This window comes from Chaetodon auriga, chromosome 5 (genome assembly GCF_051107435.1).
Source record: "Chaetodon auriga isolate fChaAug3 chromosome 5, fChaAug3.hap1, whole genome shotgun sequence".
Lineage (NCBI taxonomy): Eukaryota > Metazoa > Chordata > Actinopteri > Chaetodontiformes > Chaetodontidae > Chaetodon > Chaetodon auriga.
In genome coordinates, this window is record NC_135078.1 from 13,015,551 (window position 1) to 13,032,756 (window position 17,206).

At 41.8% G+C, this 17,206-nt stretch overlaps 1 protein-coding gene across 1 annotated transcript; it reads left to right on the forward strand.

The window, feature by feature from the left end:
* The first annotated feature begins 8,600 nt into the window (after positions 1 to 8,600).
* On the forward strand, positions 8,601 to 16,383 carry LOC143320667 (uncharacterized). Its single transcript, XM_076730503.1, has 7 exons — positions 8,601 to 8,676; positions 10,052 to 10,235; positions 12,172 to 12,315; positions 12,825 to 12,958; positions 14,036 to 14,247; positions 14,932 to 15,038; positions 16,326 to 16,383. Exons 1-7 carry the CDS (start codon positions 8,601 to 8,603, stop codon positions 16,381 to 16,383), a joined length of 915 nt encoding a protein of 304 aa, XP_076586618.1.
* The last annotated feature ends 823 nt before the right edge of the window (positions 16,384 to 17,206 follow it).

Genomic DNA, 17,206 nt, shown 5'->3' on the forward strand with positions numbered 1-17,206 from the left:
TGATCACAGCTTCTGTGTAAATCACAGTTGCAGCTGTCTAACTGCTCAGGTCAGGATATCATGTTAAGTGCCAAATAATTACATATAGTATAACCAGCTCTGTATCTCAAAAATGCAAAATGTCAACAAACAATCCTTGGATGCTTCTAGATGATCAAATGGATTTTTTAGATGATTTATTTAGAAGTAATAATATATTTCCATCACATAAAGGAGCACTTAATGTTTTAGTCTAAATAAGAAAAATCTAAATCAACAAATTTGGAAAAATGCAAATACTGCAAATAGCTCATGGGACCTCATGTGATCCCCCCCGTCTGAGATCTTAAGTTAACACAACATCCATGTAGTGTGTCAGCGGATGGCATGAGTGGCCCGTCCCATCTGTGCAGAGCAGCAGGGGTGCCGGAGCTGGTCCCAGCTGGAGACTGGCAGAGCCATGTGGCAAGCTGGCACCTCCTTGACCGGGACATGGTGCAGGCTGCATGTGAAGGAATGACTGAAAAAAAGGGAAACAGTGCAGCCTGAATGTTGTCTAACCCTTAAAACCATGTTCTGTTATTCATAGATCATAAGAGATTAAAGAATTTTATCAAAATATGTGGCCTATTGTAATGGATGCTGAAAGCACAAACAATAATAATAACTAATATAATGTGTAGTGTGATATGCATATGTGTATGTAGCTGTTTGCATGTTTATGTATGCACTGCTATGCGTGTGTGTGTGTGTGTGTGTGTGTGTGTGTGTGTGTGTGTGTGTGTGGCAGCAGGCCACTCGTGCTCATTGTTCATCAGCCTGGTTGCCCGGTGGAGAAAACTGTCCAAGAGCCTTGAGGCTGTGGTACTGCTTGGCAGACGGCGGCAGCTGGAACATCTCTCTCCTCCAGTGGGAAATGAGGAACACACAGGCTTCCGGTTTAGGTCTTGATCAACTGCTACTATTACACACTATGGGGGCATTGCTCAGGGTTTAGCACCACTGTCTGAACTTGGCTGATGTTTTGCATGTGCGTAATTCGCATGCTGTCCCTGTGATGAGTTTGCTCTGATGTGCTCTCATAGTTCTGATAAATTGTTTCCTTGCTGTGAAAGTGCATGTCTGACTCCGTGTTTGTCCCTCACAGGCAACTCGTCCTGTGGTTTTTACTTTTTGCATGATGGAATTGGCTCCTGCCTGCACATGGAAAATATGCTTTATATGGATTAATTAAAACTTCCTCTGTGGTCTCATAAGCTGTGCCTCAGGAGGTAGAGCCGGCCGCCTGGGGGTTGGTGGTTCAATCCTTGACTGTCCACAACGGCGAGGTGTCAACAAGACACTGACACCGAAACTACGTTTGCTCCCTATGGTCAGGCCAGTACCTTCAGACTGGTACAGAGTGTGGGGGGTTAATGAGGACCACAATGCAAAGTGTTTGTTTTCATAAATGCACTCTGTTTTGTATGAATCCTTCTAGCATACAGTAAGTCCTGGCATATTTAAACTTGTTTTGTTTATTTGATGATATATTATATTGTCTAATCATGTTATCACAATCAAATATGTAACACTAGTAGTGTACAGTAGAGAAGTAGAGAGAGTAGAGAGAGCAAGTAGACTAGAGGGATGATTATGTTACTGCTGTACGTTTGACCCTAGTTTCCAGGACAATAAGAGTGCTGATCACCATTGCACAAAGAGTCCAAAGAGGGACCACTGAGATCAAGATTAAAATCTCACATACTGAAACCCAATATAAGGTGTGAACAGTGGAGTACAAGGTGTAAGACAGGTTAGACCGGGACATGCACCCTCAAACTGTTTCCAGCTCTCAGATGATTTGTACCTGATGAAGGTGAAGTGGAGTCATCTGTAAATCCCTGCCGGAGTGTTACAGGCAGGAGATTAGTGCGTCTGACATGAAGAGGCGCCTCTGCGGGTCCGTATCTCCATTTATCAGACAGCAGCCTCCTTACTGAACAAATATCTTTCTTCTCTCTCCAAACAGGTTGAGTGGAAGAGAGAAAGATCTGGCTGTCAGGGACGCTAATGATACTAATAAAATGATGATAATGAAATCTGTAAAGACAGATCCAATTATGACGCGTGAGTGTTATAATGCATATGTTGCTCCAGAGTATTAACACAAACTCAATTGTGAAGTTCAGTGTTTATCTGTTGATACAGGTACACCCTGGATTGCCAGTTCATCACACAGAGGGGGCCACATCCAGAGCGCAGGCTTGAACCCTGTCCCTTCCTGCTCGGCGGCAGTGCTTCTGCAACCTACAGTTCTTGGTTAAATCTCAATGCAATATGTAACAGCAGTCAGACAAAGTTAGCAACAAGCTAGCTGGTGAATATATCAAAGCATTTAGCTGCTGAGTCATATATTACCCCCAGAAGCTAAAAGAAGAGTGAATATTGGACTTATTTTCCAAGTTGCCACAAACATGACTCCAAATGAATGCAAATGTTCCTAAGTATGCCACTGCTTGCTAACAAGTCTGCCATATCAATTAAAAAAATCGTCTTTCAGCTCTGATAGACCAGAATGCAACATAACCGCAGACTTTTGTCAGCATGAAAACTCGTTTGCAGTGCTCCTAAAAATGTGACAAGTTCAAAGCGTTATCTGCAGGTTAGCAAAAGTAATTTTGGGCCCTGAAGGGAAACTGCTAACTGAAGGAGAACATATGTTGAGGGGGAGAGGGCACATCAAAAAGTCTGCCAAAGCTTCATCATGCAGTCTGCATTATAATTTTATGATAATAGCATAAAAGTATCAACAAGACACTTTTTCGTTTAATAACTTATTATCCTCCTGTGTAATGTACGCTGAAGGTAATGCTTGCACAGAGACTTGTGTAGGTTTATAGTGACGTGTGGGCTGCATATAAGGCTCTTCTGAGACCTGTCAGGGAAGTCAATAAAGATGTGAATCTGATTACTAAGCCCCCACACTAATGAACTCCCGATCAGCGCTAGAGCTGCCCACACTCTGCTGTAAACAGTCTGTCTGCAATGGTTTTCCTTGATGGATGGATTAGTGATGATGTGATTATACCTATTATAATAATTCCCCACTGTTGATAATAACAATCCATATGCACGTAGAGAAAACAGAATTCAGGGGATTCATGATATTTTGATGTGAAAGTTAGGGGCGGTTGGTGATAAAAACAGGTCAGAGTTTGCAGTGACATTTGCCCAAAAAATACTGCATGATTTACAGTGGTTCATGTCTGAAGGGTCACACTCTGTCAGCCAGACTGTGACTTTTTAGCTGCAAAGGACAAGGAGAAGAGTAATCTACATGGACTGCTGTCAGAAGTTTGATGAGGCAATGACTGTTGTGTTTCCTTTCCTTGGTTTAGAGCTATGCCTGACTGTCCTGTGATTTGGGAGGAAGGATGGAGGTTACAATCTCCCTGCTAGTTTAGAACATGCAAAAAGTGTTGTCAAAAGGACATCAGAGCAAGCTGAGGTCTTTGGGGAAACATTGCACCACTAAACCTGCCTTACTCTCTTCTTCTTGAGTGAGTGATTTTCTCGTTTCTCGAGTTTACAACTTCCAAAGGCAACCTATCACATATCAAATGCTGTTTGATAGTTTTTGCCATCAAACTCGGCTGAAACTTTGCTAAAAACAACAACACACCACGTCACATAGACAGTATGTATGTCCAACTATCCAAACAAATGAACAAACAAACTGAAAGCAGGAAAGCAGGATGCTGTGCATCACTGAATTCTAAATGTTAAGATGTTCTGTTCCATGGGCCTCTGCTGCAAACATAATCAAATCTGATGATAACTATTTATGTCCTGTCTTGTAAATAACTTTTTTTATGATCATATACATGGTGGCCATAAAAACAGGAACTTGCAGTTTTGTTGTAATGGAGCGCCAAATATGTCCAGATATGTTGATTCTCACTGCCCCCTTTACTCTAACGCCCCTAAATATCCAGCTCATACCAGCTCCTCTGCCTCAGCAAGTGAAGCCTGACAGCTGTTAGCTTTATAGTGTCCTCACAGGGTCCTCTTCCTGAGGTCCATTTCATGACCTATGTATCACTTTCCGCTAAACTCAGTTTTTGTGTCAACTGCGACACTTTTATTTCACAGCGGTAAAAAACATGTGACATCTCCACAACCTTTAAAGATCAAACTTGGAATGCAGGGTCATGGTTCCCCCAAAACCAGCTTAGTTTGTGTTTATTTAACTATACTGAAGACAACTTATTCATGCTCATTTTTTGAAGGACGATGGACTGAAAATGTACACCATATAATGACTAAAAACATTTTTCACATATCGCACAGCGACAACATCATTTTCTGTTATTAAGCGCTCTATCTGAGGAATCCATGCGGGATTATACAACGATATCATGGCCTTTTTCACTTCACTCCTCGCTAAGCTCACCTATCTGGAGGAGTGATTTTGTCTGCCTCTCCAACCAATTTAAACGTGAGGTTACATCAAGGAAGATGTTTTTAGTGTTCAAACACAGCCTTAATCTCAGTTAGCGCTCACCCTGCTTTTCAAGATGTGCAGAGCATGAAGTGAGGGACTCAGTTAAGCCGATCTAAGGCTGCAGCTGAGTCTACACCGTACCTTGGATGTGGACATGACTAAGACCTCACTAATTGGATGTAAATCTGATATGATTTAGCAATAATCCCCTTTGAAAGCTAATAAGTTAAGATACTGACTGAGACATTGCACAGTAACTGCCCCGTAAACTGAATGTTTAGGATGTCAAATCCAGGTAAAATCCACATAATCTTTGATGTGAAGTTAGGTTTCTGCCCTCTTGCTGTCAAGTTAAGTATTTTATAGGCTGTCTGTAATCTTTAATAGTTTGGTCTAATTCTGTGTATAAAACGGAGTATACATACTGTACAAGGCATGCTATGTATAAATTTGAAGCATGGCAGAGATTCAAATTGCTAAAAGCTGCCATAACTGATTTCCATGTATTGATGTATTATTGACTTTAAATGAAAGTTGTAACACATCTCTGCACGTTCCATTTCTACTCCAATCCTCCCTTCCTCTGCTTCCTCATACCTTCTTTCTATAAGACATCTTGAACTCACCCAAACCTTACCCAGCAACACAAACACCCAACCAGCATTCACGTTCCACCGCTAACACCTCAGACACATTCCAGAGCATGTCTTCTCACACTGTGAGACATAGATTGTTAAGACGTGTGATTGGCAGGAAGCCTCTGGGGACAGCTGCAGGTGGGCTTGTGTGTCAGCGGGTGGCAGACAGGCTCTCTGGCATGTGAGAAAGCCTGAGATCTTCCCTCATGCATGACCACCGTGCTGTACAGTACACTACGTCATGTCTGACTCATATGATGGAGGGTCACCTTCCTCGATGCCTCATTCATGTTATGAGCATGCTTTACAAACATTTTCCCAAAAAATGAATGGTGAGGGCGTTTGTTGCATCAACACTGATTATAAAAGGCTAAAACCCTCAGACATTCTGGGAATTAGGCACGTCATCATGATCAAATTGGGAAATTTGTATTAATTGTGTATCCCTGTCCAGTGTAGTCTGGGAGGTGTTTGCATGGCGAAGTTCAAAGACAGCTCTCATCACCAAGGCGTCCAAGAGCCCGGCTTTTGTTCAGATTTATGAGTGTGAGAACAGGACTTTTTGAAATAGTGCGTGAATTCACTAGACCCAGCTGTTGGCCAAGAAATAGCTTGTGTAGCTGCATAAGCTACATAACTCCTGAAAAATGACATTGCATTCTCAGTTTCTTTTCCTTCTGTTCTGAAGAAATAAAAAAGAAAGCTGTGATGGCGTTTGAAGGCATTTGTTAAGCAGTGACTGAGGCTAACTGCTCCCCTTCCTTCTAGGTCTTCAGTTATCTCTTCACTGACTGCAAAAAGATGGAAATGGATTATGTGAAGCCCGAGACTTCACCTCATCACTACCATGACACACAAAGTAAGAGGAGTGCAGAGGCAATTGTGACTCACCACCTGTTCCTCTGTAAAATGCCCATCAGTCACTTTCACCAGCTCCTGTGCATAATAAACAGTTTGCCCTCCATATCTACGTTGTCACTTTCGTCTGATGCATTGCTTTTACCTGAACTACTTTTCTTTCTTTTACTTCTTTTGCGACACCGTTCCTCATTTTAAATGCCATCTGCACCTTACGCTGCCCCAATTATGCCTGATTCATGACAGCTCCCATTACTTATTTAGGCCTCTGAGTCAAGACTATTTAATTGAAAAAAGGAAACATTTTACAATAGAGGCTTTAAAACAAAAGGATATTGGATTCTGATTAACCATCAGATGTTGACTGGTCCTTGAAGTCCACCATAGATCATCATGACTTCTCTCTGACCGCTGCAGCAGGCTTTGAAGAGAAGTGGTCTGTTCAGTAACCCACATCCACTGATATTTTTCACTTTTTATTTTTCCATGTTGATTCAGGTCAGGGAAAAAAACGTTCATGTTCATGGTCCAGAAGGTAGCCTGTCAGCAGTTTTTTTTTATCCTCACAGTCCTAAATGAACCCTTGACCTCCAGTAAATTTCGGATTTTACAACCGTCTCAAGCGGCCCCAGACAGGCGAGTGCGACCAAGCTGTCAAGGTTACAGAGTGGCCAAATGAGAGCCAGGTGTTTGGGTCTCACAGTTGATTGTGGGTGGGTATGTTCGGGGCTTTTCAGAGGAGGAAACTTTAATCATCTCAGAAGGGTCTTTGGGAAGTCTCAGCTGCTCATATCTGGATAATTACAAGGATCTATTGTCTGACTTTATCCCACAAGATCTAGGACTTATCTCTGATTGGATTATCTCTGAAGGCCTTGTCGACAGGAGCACAGCAGCCGCTTCACCTGGTACGTCTATCTATCTATCTATCTATCTATCTATCTATCTATCTATCTATGGTTTTATTTTGTGATATTCCTGCTGGTATCTTGCTCAAGATGAAGCAAAGAAGAGGTGAAATATGTTTATTACCAGTACCAGACCTTACATCACAAGGACTGTTCTTCAGAAAAAAACACAGAAATGGAGGGTGAAAATGTGACAAAATCCAGGGATCAAGTGAAAAACGCCAAAGAAAAAGGTCAAGTCAATTAATTGTTGACTTTAAAACAGCAAACCAGTTGTAGAGGATGTATGCTAATTTTAACTGTCTATCTATCTATCTATCTATCTATCTATCTATCTATCTATCTATCTATCTATCTATCTGTCTGAGTCATCTGTGTAATGCTAATGAGTCAAACACAATTTGTTAGTCAGCCCTGTGGAAGCCGTCTCCTGACAGTAGAACAGCAGTGACTACATAGAATTTGCATTTTGACCTAGCTTCCTTGACCTACATGAGATGAATCATTATACCATCTGAGGTGTTTCTGCTGGACACAGATATAAATATACGCATTCTGGAGGATAGGTAGTCACGCGAACTTCAGAGGAATGAAAGAAGCGATGGAGGGGCGAGAGGTTTGCAGGAGGGAGCTGACACAGGGAGGTCAGACAGTAACAGATATCCGGACCCCTCCGGTGAAAATGCGAAATGATGAAGACGAATGTTAATGATGCATCCACACTCAAAAAGAGGGGAAATCCTTTACAGTACAAGTACAAGACTAGTGTTGGTTACTGGAAGGAAATCTTCTTACCCTCCACGACACATGGTAGCCTGCCTCTGCTCTAAAACTTACACCAATGACACAGTATCTTACAGGACACCGATGGAGTCTCATCTGAGCCTAAAATTAAGCCCATGTCAACAATTCCTTTGGCATGACAGTTGTCAAAAGGAAGCTCAAACCAGGGTGTGTATGAGGAGTCTTGGGTTTCAGGATGCAGGGATGGTGGGATGAATCATTGGGGAATGTTGTGTGAGCATTGGTGGTGTTGGTAAGAGGAGGAGGTTTGACTCCTTGGAGTGGTCAAGTACAGCGTCGTTGAGAGCAGAAAGCTGTGACAGCTCGACGTTTAAGGAGAGGGAACAGGGTGGCGTGCACTGATAAGGCACAGGAGGCCAGAGACCCATCTGTCCAAATCCTGACTGCAGACCCAGAGTGAAGCGCCGTGCAGATAAAACATGGGAGTGTACAATGATCAAGGGTAAGAGTATTAATCCTGATTTAGAGCCTTTGTGCTGGTATGTTTAAGAGGTGTAAGGCTGACTATGAGGTGTGTTTTACATCATTTGAATTAATGAATCATCCTTTGTGTAATTGCTGCAATGTAATTAGCACTTGGGGGAAACAGTGTGAGGTGATGCGACTGTGCATCACATATTTCCACAGTGATCAATGAGGTCATTTGCGTAGATAAGTTCATATTTAATTTTAAATGAGATGTGCATGTGAAGATAGAGAGGGACCTACAATCCCGTTAGGCCCCAATCGTTTGTTGAACGTTTCTAAATTTGTTTAATCATAACATTTGCTGAATAGTTGCCTTGAGAACAGGCTGTGACCTTGTAATCACTGCAATTTGTTCATGTCCACTCCCTCATTGTATGTTTTAGGGCGGCCCTGCAGGAACCAGAGCCCCGCCATATACTGATTAAACGGAGGAAAGGAAGGTCCCCCCGCTGTCGCCGCATGACAACCCCCCTCTCCCTTCGCAGACAGCTCAGCAGACTTCCCCCCACAGACTTCAGTGACATGATGTTTGTGGGTCAGTTGCTGCATTGGTGCATATCTGACAAGTACAGTTTTGTGATTTTAAAGTGCAGATTAAGTTTTTAGTAGTAAACAGTAAACAGAGTACAATTTTTCATACCTTTCCTGTCCGGTGAAAACTGTGTATCTCCAATTTTGGTGATTTTCAATTTGAAAGGTTCCGATAAACTGAAGGATTAAGTATTCATTTAGAGAATTCTCCTAGCGACTTCTTAAACTAAATAAACCATTCAGAACTCTCTTGGATTAGCTGGAAAATGCTTAATCTCAAAGCTGAAAACAGGGCTGCTGTATGGGCTCCTGAAAAGTTGACTTTTTAGACATAAATGGTTCTAGATTAAAACTACACAACAGTATATGAAGTAATGAAAATTAGCTTAATATACACAAGAATGCAGCAGTAATATGAATCCAAAAACATCAGACATAATAGTGAAACCCAGACATGGACAGTGAAGTACTTTCAGTGTAGTTCTGCTGCTTTTTCTTCCACTGCAGCTGGATGGCTAATTCTCACACAACTTCAGTCTCCTGTCCAGGTCCTACACCATTATCTAGACTGCAGTTATTAAAGGTCCCACATCCAGGAAATTCTCAGCCAATCATTATTGTACAGACACTGACTCCATGACACCTCCGTATGAACTAGAACTTCATCTAAAGGATCCAGAACAATGGTGCATCCCATTGCTATGGCCTTCGCAATAAGCAGATCTCAACCCCACTGAAAAAGAATAGGAGATTTTGGACCAAGGTGTCAGACAGCACTCTCCACCACAATGATCAAAACATAATATGAAGCAATATACTTTGGAAGAGTCTGAGAGGCTTGTTACTTCTCAGCCAAAGAGCGCTGAAGCTGCACTGGAGGCTCATGATGGAGGCTCATGAGGCTCAACACCTTATAACACACTTAATGTTGGTTTTTCTTCTCATTTGTCACCCATCTGTTCATTTGCAGTCTGATAAATTACTCATAAGTTTGAGTTCACTTTGGCGATTTTTCACTTTGCTGGATCACACCTCTTTCTGCCAAGGATCACCATGGAAACCAGTCAAAACAGCTCAATACTATTGGATCTTTGCCTAAATTTGCCTTGTTTACTGCTTCTACTGCATATAGAGAAAGGCAAAGAGTGAGATAAGATGAAAAGAAGCCAGAACAGGAAGTTCTGTGAAAGAACATTTTTATAAAAAGAGCTTTTTTTTTTTCTTTTTTCTTTTTTTTTTTTTTGCTGCCGTCTGTTGTGGATTGACATTAGTGGCATTTATGTTTGCACTTTAAATACTCGGTTTCAGGTAAGAACAGATGTATTTTCCTTTTATGGCAAACATAATAAAACAATGAGTGTCCTGTTCTGTTTTGGCAGTCGGGGGATGGACCAAGGACGACCCATCCTGTTTGGTAGAACAGTTCTGTCCTGAGTACAATGAGTGGAGAACAGCAGCACGCATGGTCAACAGTCGTGGCAACGTGGCTGTGGGCACACTGGAGGGCAAGATCTACGCAGTGGGTGGAGAAGATAAAGTCCGATGTTACAGCAGTGTGGAGAGGTGAGAAAGAGCCGTGTCTAAACTGAGAATTGGTGCTCAGGGGTCTTCACTTTGCAGTCATATTTATCTCAAAATGTCACACTGTGGAATAAGTTCAAATTCTCTCCCCTTATATTATCACTTGAACCTCACATCACCATTGTTTGTTTTGTCACATGCTCTGCTGAATTTCATGTTCCAGTTAAATGCAAACATCCGACTGCTGATTTCATGGGAGGCTGTGATTGAAGCTGTTCCTTTTGGTTTGTGTCGATTGTCTGGTAATAAGATGATTCAAAGTGACATTTCATTACCTCACACCAGTTATCACAGCGTGAGAGAGTGAGAGCAAAGCATGCTGGCGCTGATGGCGACAGTTTGAAATACCAGTCATCTCTTAATAAGCAAGAGCCGCTTGGCTCTGACAGTCAGGGTCTTTCAGAGGATTCCACCCGGTCCCAGGTTGATGTGTGGAGGTTGAAGTCATGTAAATGTCATGTAGATGCCAGTCAGCGACTCGCGGGCTTGGTGCTGAGTGCTGACACTGGGATAGAGGGTGGCGGTGAATGGGCTGTGGCATGAGATGACCTAAGTTCCAAACCGGGGAGCTACCGTACATGGACCTCTGTCCTAGTGTTTGCATAACTTTATCTAACCAGGAAAGGGGCCTCACTGAGGTTAAAAATCTATTTTTCATGAGAGCTCTGACCAAAATAGCCGCAGCACTTTAGAACACTGAAGGCACAAAACATATAGACCAAAAAGACGAGGTTTTATGGCACTTGGATGAGTTCCCACAACCTCGACTGTAGAGGAACATCTGGATGTAAAGTGTGGCCATTTTTCATATTCCTAACAGTGAAGAATTACAGATATATTCAGTAAACACAGAGGAAAACATAATCCAGGAGGCATGTCATTTAACCCCCGAAAGACCTCTGTAAGAAATACTAGTTACCCCAACATTTACTATTATACTAGAATAATAAGCTGATGCTACAAGCACTTCATCTGAGCTCACTGGCCTTCATCATTAGGTGTGGTGGAGGAAAGAAAGCTGTGTATGTATTTGCTGTAGTTTATATCACTGAACAGTAGAGGTCAGCCTTAAGGCAGAAATAAGATGTAGGCCTTTTGACATTGAATCTAAATTGCAACCTGAAGCCATCATTACTGAGCAATGGACCACCCAAATCTTCAATTTACGGGATTTCCCTCATCTTCAAATGTTGCCAGGGTATCTAGTCCTCGTTGGCAGAGAAAGTAAAAAATAAACTCTCTCTCTCTCTCTCTCTCTCTCTCACACACACACACACACACACACACACACAGAACTCTGTGCTCCTGCAGCACATTTTCTCCCTCTTCCTCTCCTCCTACTCTATCAGATGTCTCGAAGGAGCTGGCTCTGATCCCAGTTCCCACAGACAGCCCCTCCTTAACTGCCAGCTGACCCCATAATGATCATCCCCGGGCAGGCTGCAGACCAGTACGAAAAGACCTGCTCCAAACTGATCAGCTGTTAATAAACCAGCAAGCCCTCATTTTGGTTACCTAAGCTCTGAAGGGCAGTTGCAGCGCTGTTGTGACATTTCAAGGGAATTTCTGACTTCCCACTCAAGCAAAGATTTGCCAATTAGATGAGAAGTGTCGCTTTGGGGGATGCAGGTTTTCATCTAATGGCCTTGAATAGAGAGAAAACAACTTCTAATAGCCTTCCGGTGGAGAGGACCCACTCTGGCAGATGTTTACACGGATGCCCACACGACTCACATACTCTGTCTCCGTGTGAATGTGTTCCTCAAAAGCACACAATTGCAGCCGTGCAAAACACTTGAAAAATGTACAAATCTACAAAAGCTTATGTCTGCTTTGGTTCTGCTCAATCTGTTATTACCATCGCCTGATTTTATTTCCTCACTCTGACATCCCCGCTCCTTGACCACCATCACGGCAGGTACAACCCAGACACAGACAGCTGGAGTACAGATGTAGCACCCTTGAGCCGCCCCCGCAGCGGAGTGTGTCTGGTGGCGATGGACGGATACCTGTACGCTATTGGAGGGTACGACGGCATCGCTGCCGTAAATACTGTGGAGAGGTACTGCAGCGTGAGTGGTACAAAAGATCAATATCTGACAACATTAACTGTGACTCCTCTTAATACACACTGTAATCAAATGAGACTTCATGTCTTCAAGACATAAAGATATTTTCCCAACAAATTCCCACAGTCAAAGGGTTGCTCTTTGGGTTTTGTACATAAAATGAATATGTTTAAAGCGCATTCTCATTTTTCTTCCATTCCTTCCTCCATCTGGTGCAAAAGAAAAGCTTTAGCTAAGTCTACTTGATGAAACAAAAACATACCTCCTTTTAAAAATGAACATTAAATGAAGTGGAGCGAGTGGGCTGTGTCTCTGCATACATCTAGAATGAAAGTAATAACGATCTCACTTACCTGACATCTCACATTACTTTGAAAGCAATCTGACGTGGCTGACTCAGAGGAAGGAACAAAGAAATGATAAACTGAGTTATGCAGAAACATTAGTGATTGACAGGCAATTTGTTAAAGCGGTCTTGCCAACCTTTGTTTCATTGTTCTAGGTACGATCCAAAAATGAACATGTGGAGCAAGCAGGCACCAATGCTGGCCAGACGCGCCAGAGCAGTGGCTGCAGTGCTGGAGGGTCGCATATATGTGATCGGAGGGAGTGATGGTGATGCGGCCATGAGCTCAGGTGAGGCTGTGAAACGTCGGGCACTCACACATTCAGCCAGTGTTTCATAAAAGGCTGGAATTTAAGATTATTTCTGTCATCCCTTAATCCATCAATTCATTTTTAAATCTGAGGTCTGTGAATGTAAGTTTTCAGAGCCCAATTTCAGGTCTTCAAATTGCTTGTTTTGTCTGACCAACAGCCACAAATCCATAGTTATTCAATCTGCAATGACACCGAACAAAACAGCCCTGCAAATCCTTGTCTTCCAATTTTTCTCCTTCCAATTCCTGCCGGAGAACTCAATTTAAAATGTAATTACATACATGTATGCTCAATGGTCTTCCGGTGCTTTTTCTGTTTTTGAGTGTCAGTGAGACTTGTTACAGCCGGCATAGATTATAAGAAATTTTAAAGAGTGATACAATCGTTAACTGTTGACTGTTCTTTTGTGCTTGAAGGCATTTTGTGAACTGACTTGTTCCCACCACTACTGAAAAAAAAAAAAAAACTCAGCTTTCTTTGACAACTTTTTGACATGTGACAGGATTTAAGTCACTCATAACAACTAGATTGACCTTTTATTTTGTGCGAGTAGCCCATATTCACACCGACAGACACACACACACACACACACACACACACACACACACACACACACACACACATTCTTAAGCCCCCTGACCTTGCCAAAGATAAACAAGGGTTATGTTGTGCTGACACTTGTCACAGACTATTTCAGTCCATGAGAAGTGCACGTCAGTAAAATTCCCACAACCTTTTTTGGTTCCCATCAAGTTGACGCTCCTTGCTTACGAAAATTCTTGGAAATTACATTATTTTTCAATTATTTCCACTGGACTTTTTTACACAATAAATAGAAATCTTTTTATATCATTGGTATGTTGCATTCTTTTGTCTCTGACTTTTTCTGTACATCTAAACATGAAACAGATCTATATACCCTGGACACTCGTGGACAGAAATATAAACACTACCTGTCTGTAAGGTAGTGTTACTCATACGGTATGTGTAGTTGGGTATTATATGGTGTACATGGCCTTTTTTGACTTCTGCTATCCTCTAAATGTTCCCCAGTGGAGCGATACAACCCTGAAGACGGTACTTGGTCGATATGCGCCCACATGCTGAGTCCCAGGGAGAACGCCGGCTGTGCTGTGTACCTTGGACAAATCTATGTGGTTGGGGGCAAAGACGAGCTAAACCTGGAGCTCTGTGCTGCCGAAAGGTTTAACCCGGACACCATGAGGTGGGCTCCTGTCAAACGCATGAGGAGCAAGAGGGACAACGTGAGTAATGGATCACTATGATAAATCAGATGTTGGGGCTCCCAGCTGATTTAAGGTCCAGTTTATTTTTACATCCAAATGACAGTGAGAAGAAATACTGCTGACGTGACTGAGGGAAAGACATTACTTTCCTTAACACATTACCTTAAATATTTCAGTAGAGATTTAGGGTCTCATTACTATTTCTTGATGCCATCATCTAATTTTTCTCTACACAAGAACATATCAGTGAAGGAAACGCTGGTAATTTGGTCTTCTTCCGGCTGGTCATGGATGGAATGGCAGGAATAATGTTTAACATGTTCACCATCTGACTCTATCACGTTATCATGCTAGCATTTGCCAGTTAGCACTAAGCACAAAGTACAGATGAGGAATGTCATGAGATTTGCCAACAAACATTTATCTATTTATGAGTTTGACCTGATGATGGCGCTAGATCAGTTTTACGGCAGTCCATCCAGTAGTTATTGAGACATTTCACTCAGACCTCACGGTGGTGCCAGAGGGAAATTCAGGGCATCACCAAAATCAGTGTCTGGGCACCATGAACATCTACAAAAAAATAAAAGGATGATCTTATTTTAAAATTTCATGGCAATCATGATGGCACATTGGAATTGTTTAACTCATTAGTGAATGTAATTTTAAAGAATTCTCTCACCCACTCTTGTTTATAATCAGATGTCCCTCGTAGTCTTCAACGGTGCCTTGCTGGCTGTAGGGGGCTTTGATGGTGTCACCACTCTGAAAACAATAGAAGCGTACTGTCATGAAACCAACTCATGGAGGTAAGAGGAAAACCAGTGCTGTGACTTCCTCGACGCTGCTTAGTGCTCACTGCTGTGGCACTTTTTTGTAACTTGGCTTTGCAGATGATTACTCATCATTCACATAATGCCCAAAGCTCTAACATATTTTTGTTTCCCCTCCCCGTTAATGTGGTTTGGAGGAAGCATAAAACGCCTTTATGCTTTCAGAAAGAGGCCATGACCTGAATCACTATTGTACTCAATCAATTCACAGTAGATAGCCACAATGAGGAAATGTATTGGCAGAGAAACATTTTGTACTTCAAATACTAAACTCAATATGGTGCAGAGATAACCAAGCCAAAACCCACAATCTCCAAAAAAGTTGGGATGCTGTGTGAAACGTGAATAAAAACTGAATGAAATCATTTACATTTATGTGTTAACAAAGTGGTGAACCTCTCTCCATCCTTGCTTGTGAACGACTGAGCCTTTCCAGGATGCCCCTTTCATACCCAATCATGACACTATCACCTGTTACGAGTGAACCTGTTTACCTGTGGAAGGTTCCAAACAGGTCTTTTTGGAGCATTCCACATCTTTCTCAGTCTTTATCTGCTCCTGTCCCAACTTGAAATGTGTTGATCAAATTCAATACATTAAATATATTATCTTTATATTGTCAGTTGGTTATTTGTCAAAAAGCATTTTGTTCTATCTGTGTTTTATACAGCATCCCAACTTTTTTGGAATCAAGGTTGCATTTTAGCAATGGGGTTTGGCTCTCTGCTATAATTTCGACAACAAAGAGTGTGAGTGAGTTGGATAACATAAATAATTGTAGGTATAATCAGATCAGACACTTAAGAGGATGAAAAAAGTCACAATTATTTCCAGCCATACTGTGAAACTCCACAGGGTGCAGTGCGGTGCAGACTCTGCAAAAAGGAAAAAATGTTGACTCTGTGGTCAAAGTCATCCGAGTCATTTACTAAAAAGTGATATGATGAACAAAGAAAAAGACAATAGCCTCATCATCCAAGTAATTACTCCTACTCCTTCAAATTAAGATATAATATTACATTAATTAATGTTACAGATCACTGTCTCGCTAGCCATTATGATACAGTTGTCAAATGAATTTCAAGCTTAGAACAGAAATACTTTATATCAAGAAAGTCTGCTGCTCCCAGCCAGACTAATACATAGAGTCACTTTGTGATTCATGCACCGTGTAAGGCTCCTATATATTATATATGCCTTCAGGCTGCTGACTGAATCTGAGCGCACCACTGTCTGAGTCTTTCCCTCTCCATCTGTTTTTAGACACTTTGGAAGCATGAAGAGCAAGCATCCGGGAGGGAGAGTGGCTGTGTTGTGCTGAGACTCGACAATGTTCGCATTATATGAGCAGGACAGAGGTGTTAGAGAGAACTGGCCTAATGGATGTGCGCCAGCCCCCAGGATGCATTGTTACATGGTTCGAGTCAGGCAGCATAATAATTGAATAATTGAAGAGTTCAATCCAAAATGAGACATCGCTGCATTAGCCAAAGCTGGCAACTGCAAAATTACTGCGAGCATTACATTACAGGCTCCTGGGTTACCATTAAAGTTATGGGTCTTTTTATGTCTAGCTTACAAAACAGACCTCTTTTGTGGATGTGACTCAGTGGCAGATAAATTCCAGGCTGTATTTTTTTCACCCCCAAACAGATATAACGGATTTTTTGAGTCCGATACTGACATTAATATTTGGGAGATATAACAATCAGATAATGATCTATTAGCACGGTAAGCCAATAGGTATTCAGGGAAATAATGCAGGTGTTTGGTTGAGGAAAGTGCAGAATTTGTAAGTGACAAGATCTTTTGTCACATCACTTTCTGATGAAAGTAGTAGTTTTAACCTTGATGGATTGTACAAGGATGCTTTGAAGGTGAGAAACTCAGGCGGCTGTTGGAAGTGGAGAAAGTATACCGAATGTTTTCAAAATGACAGTCACATATCCTGATAAAATAGCCCAATGATATAGAGTAATGACGTGTTAAATGATATGAGCTTTCCTGAATTGCTCCAGTTCATTTATCGCATCTTACAATAATATTGTATTTTTCCTTTCAAATGCCCATGTTCATCATGTTGTGTGTTCATCAGCCTCTGTGAATATCTGCGATGCTATCATACTGTAAATAGCCCTCAATAA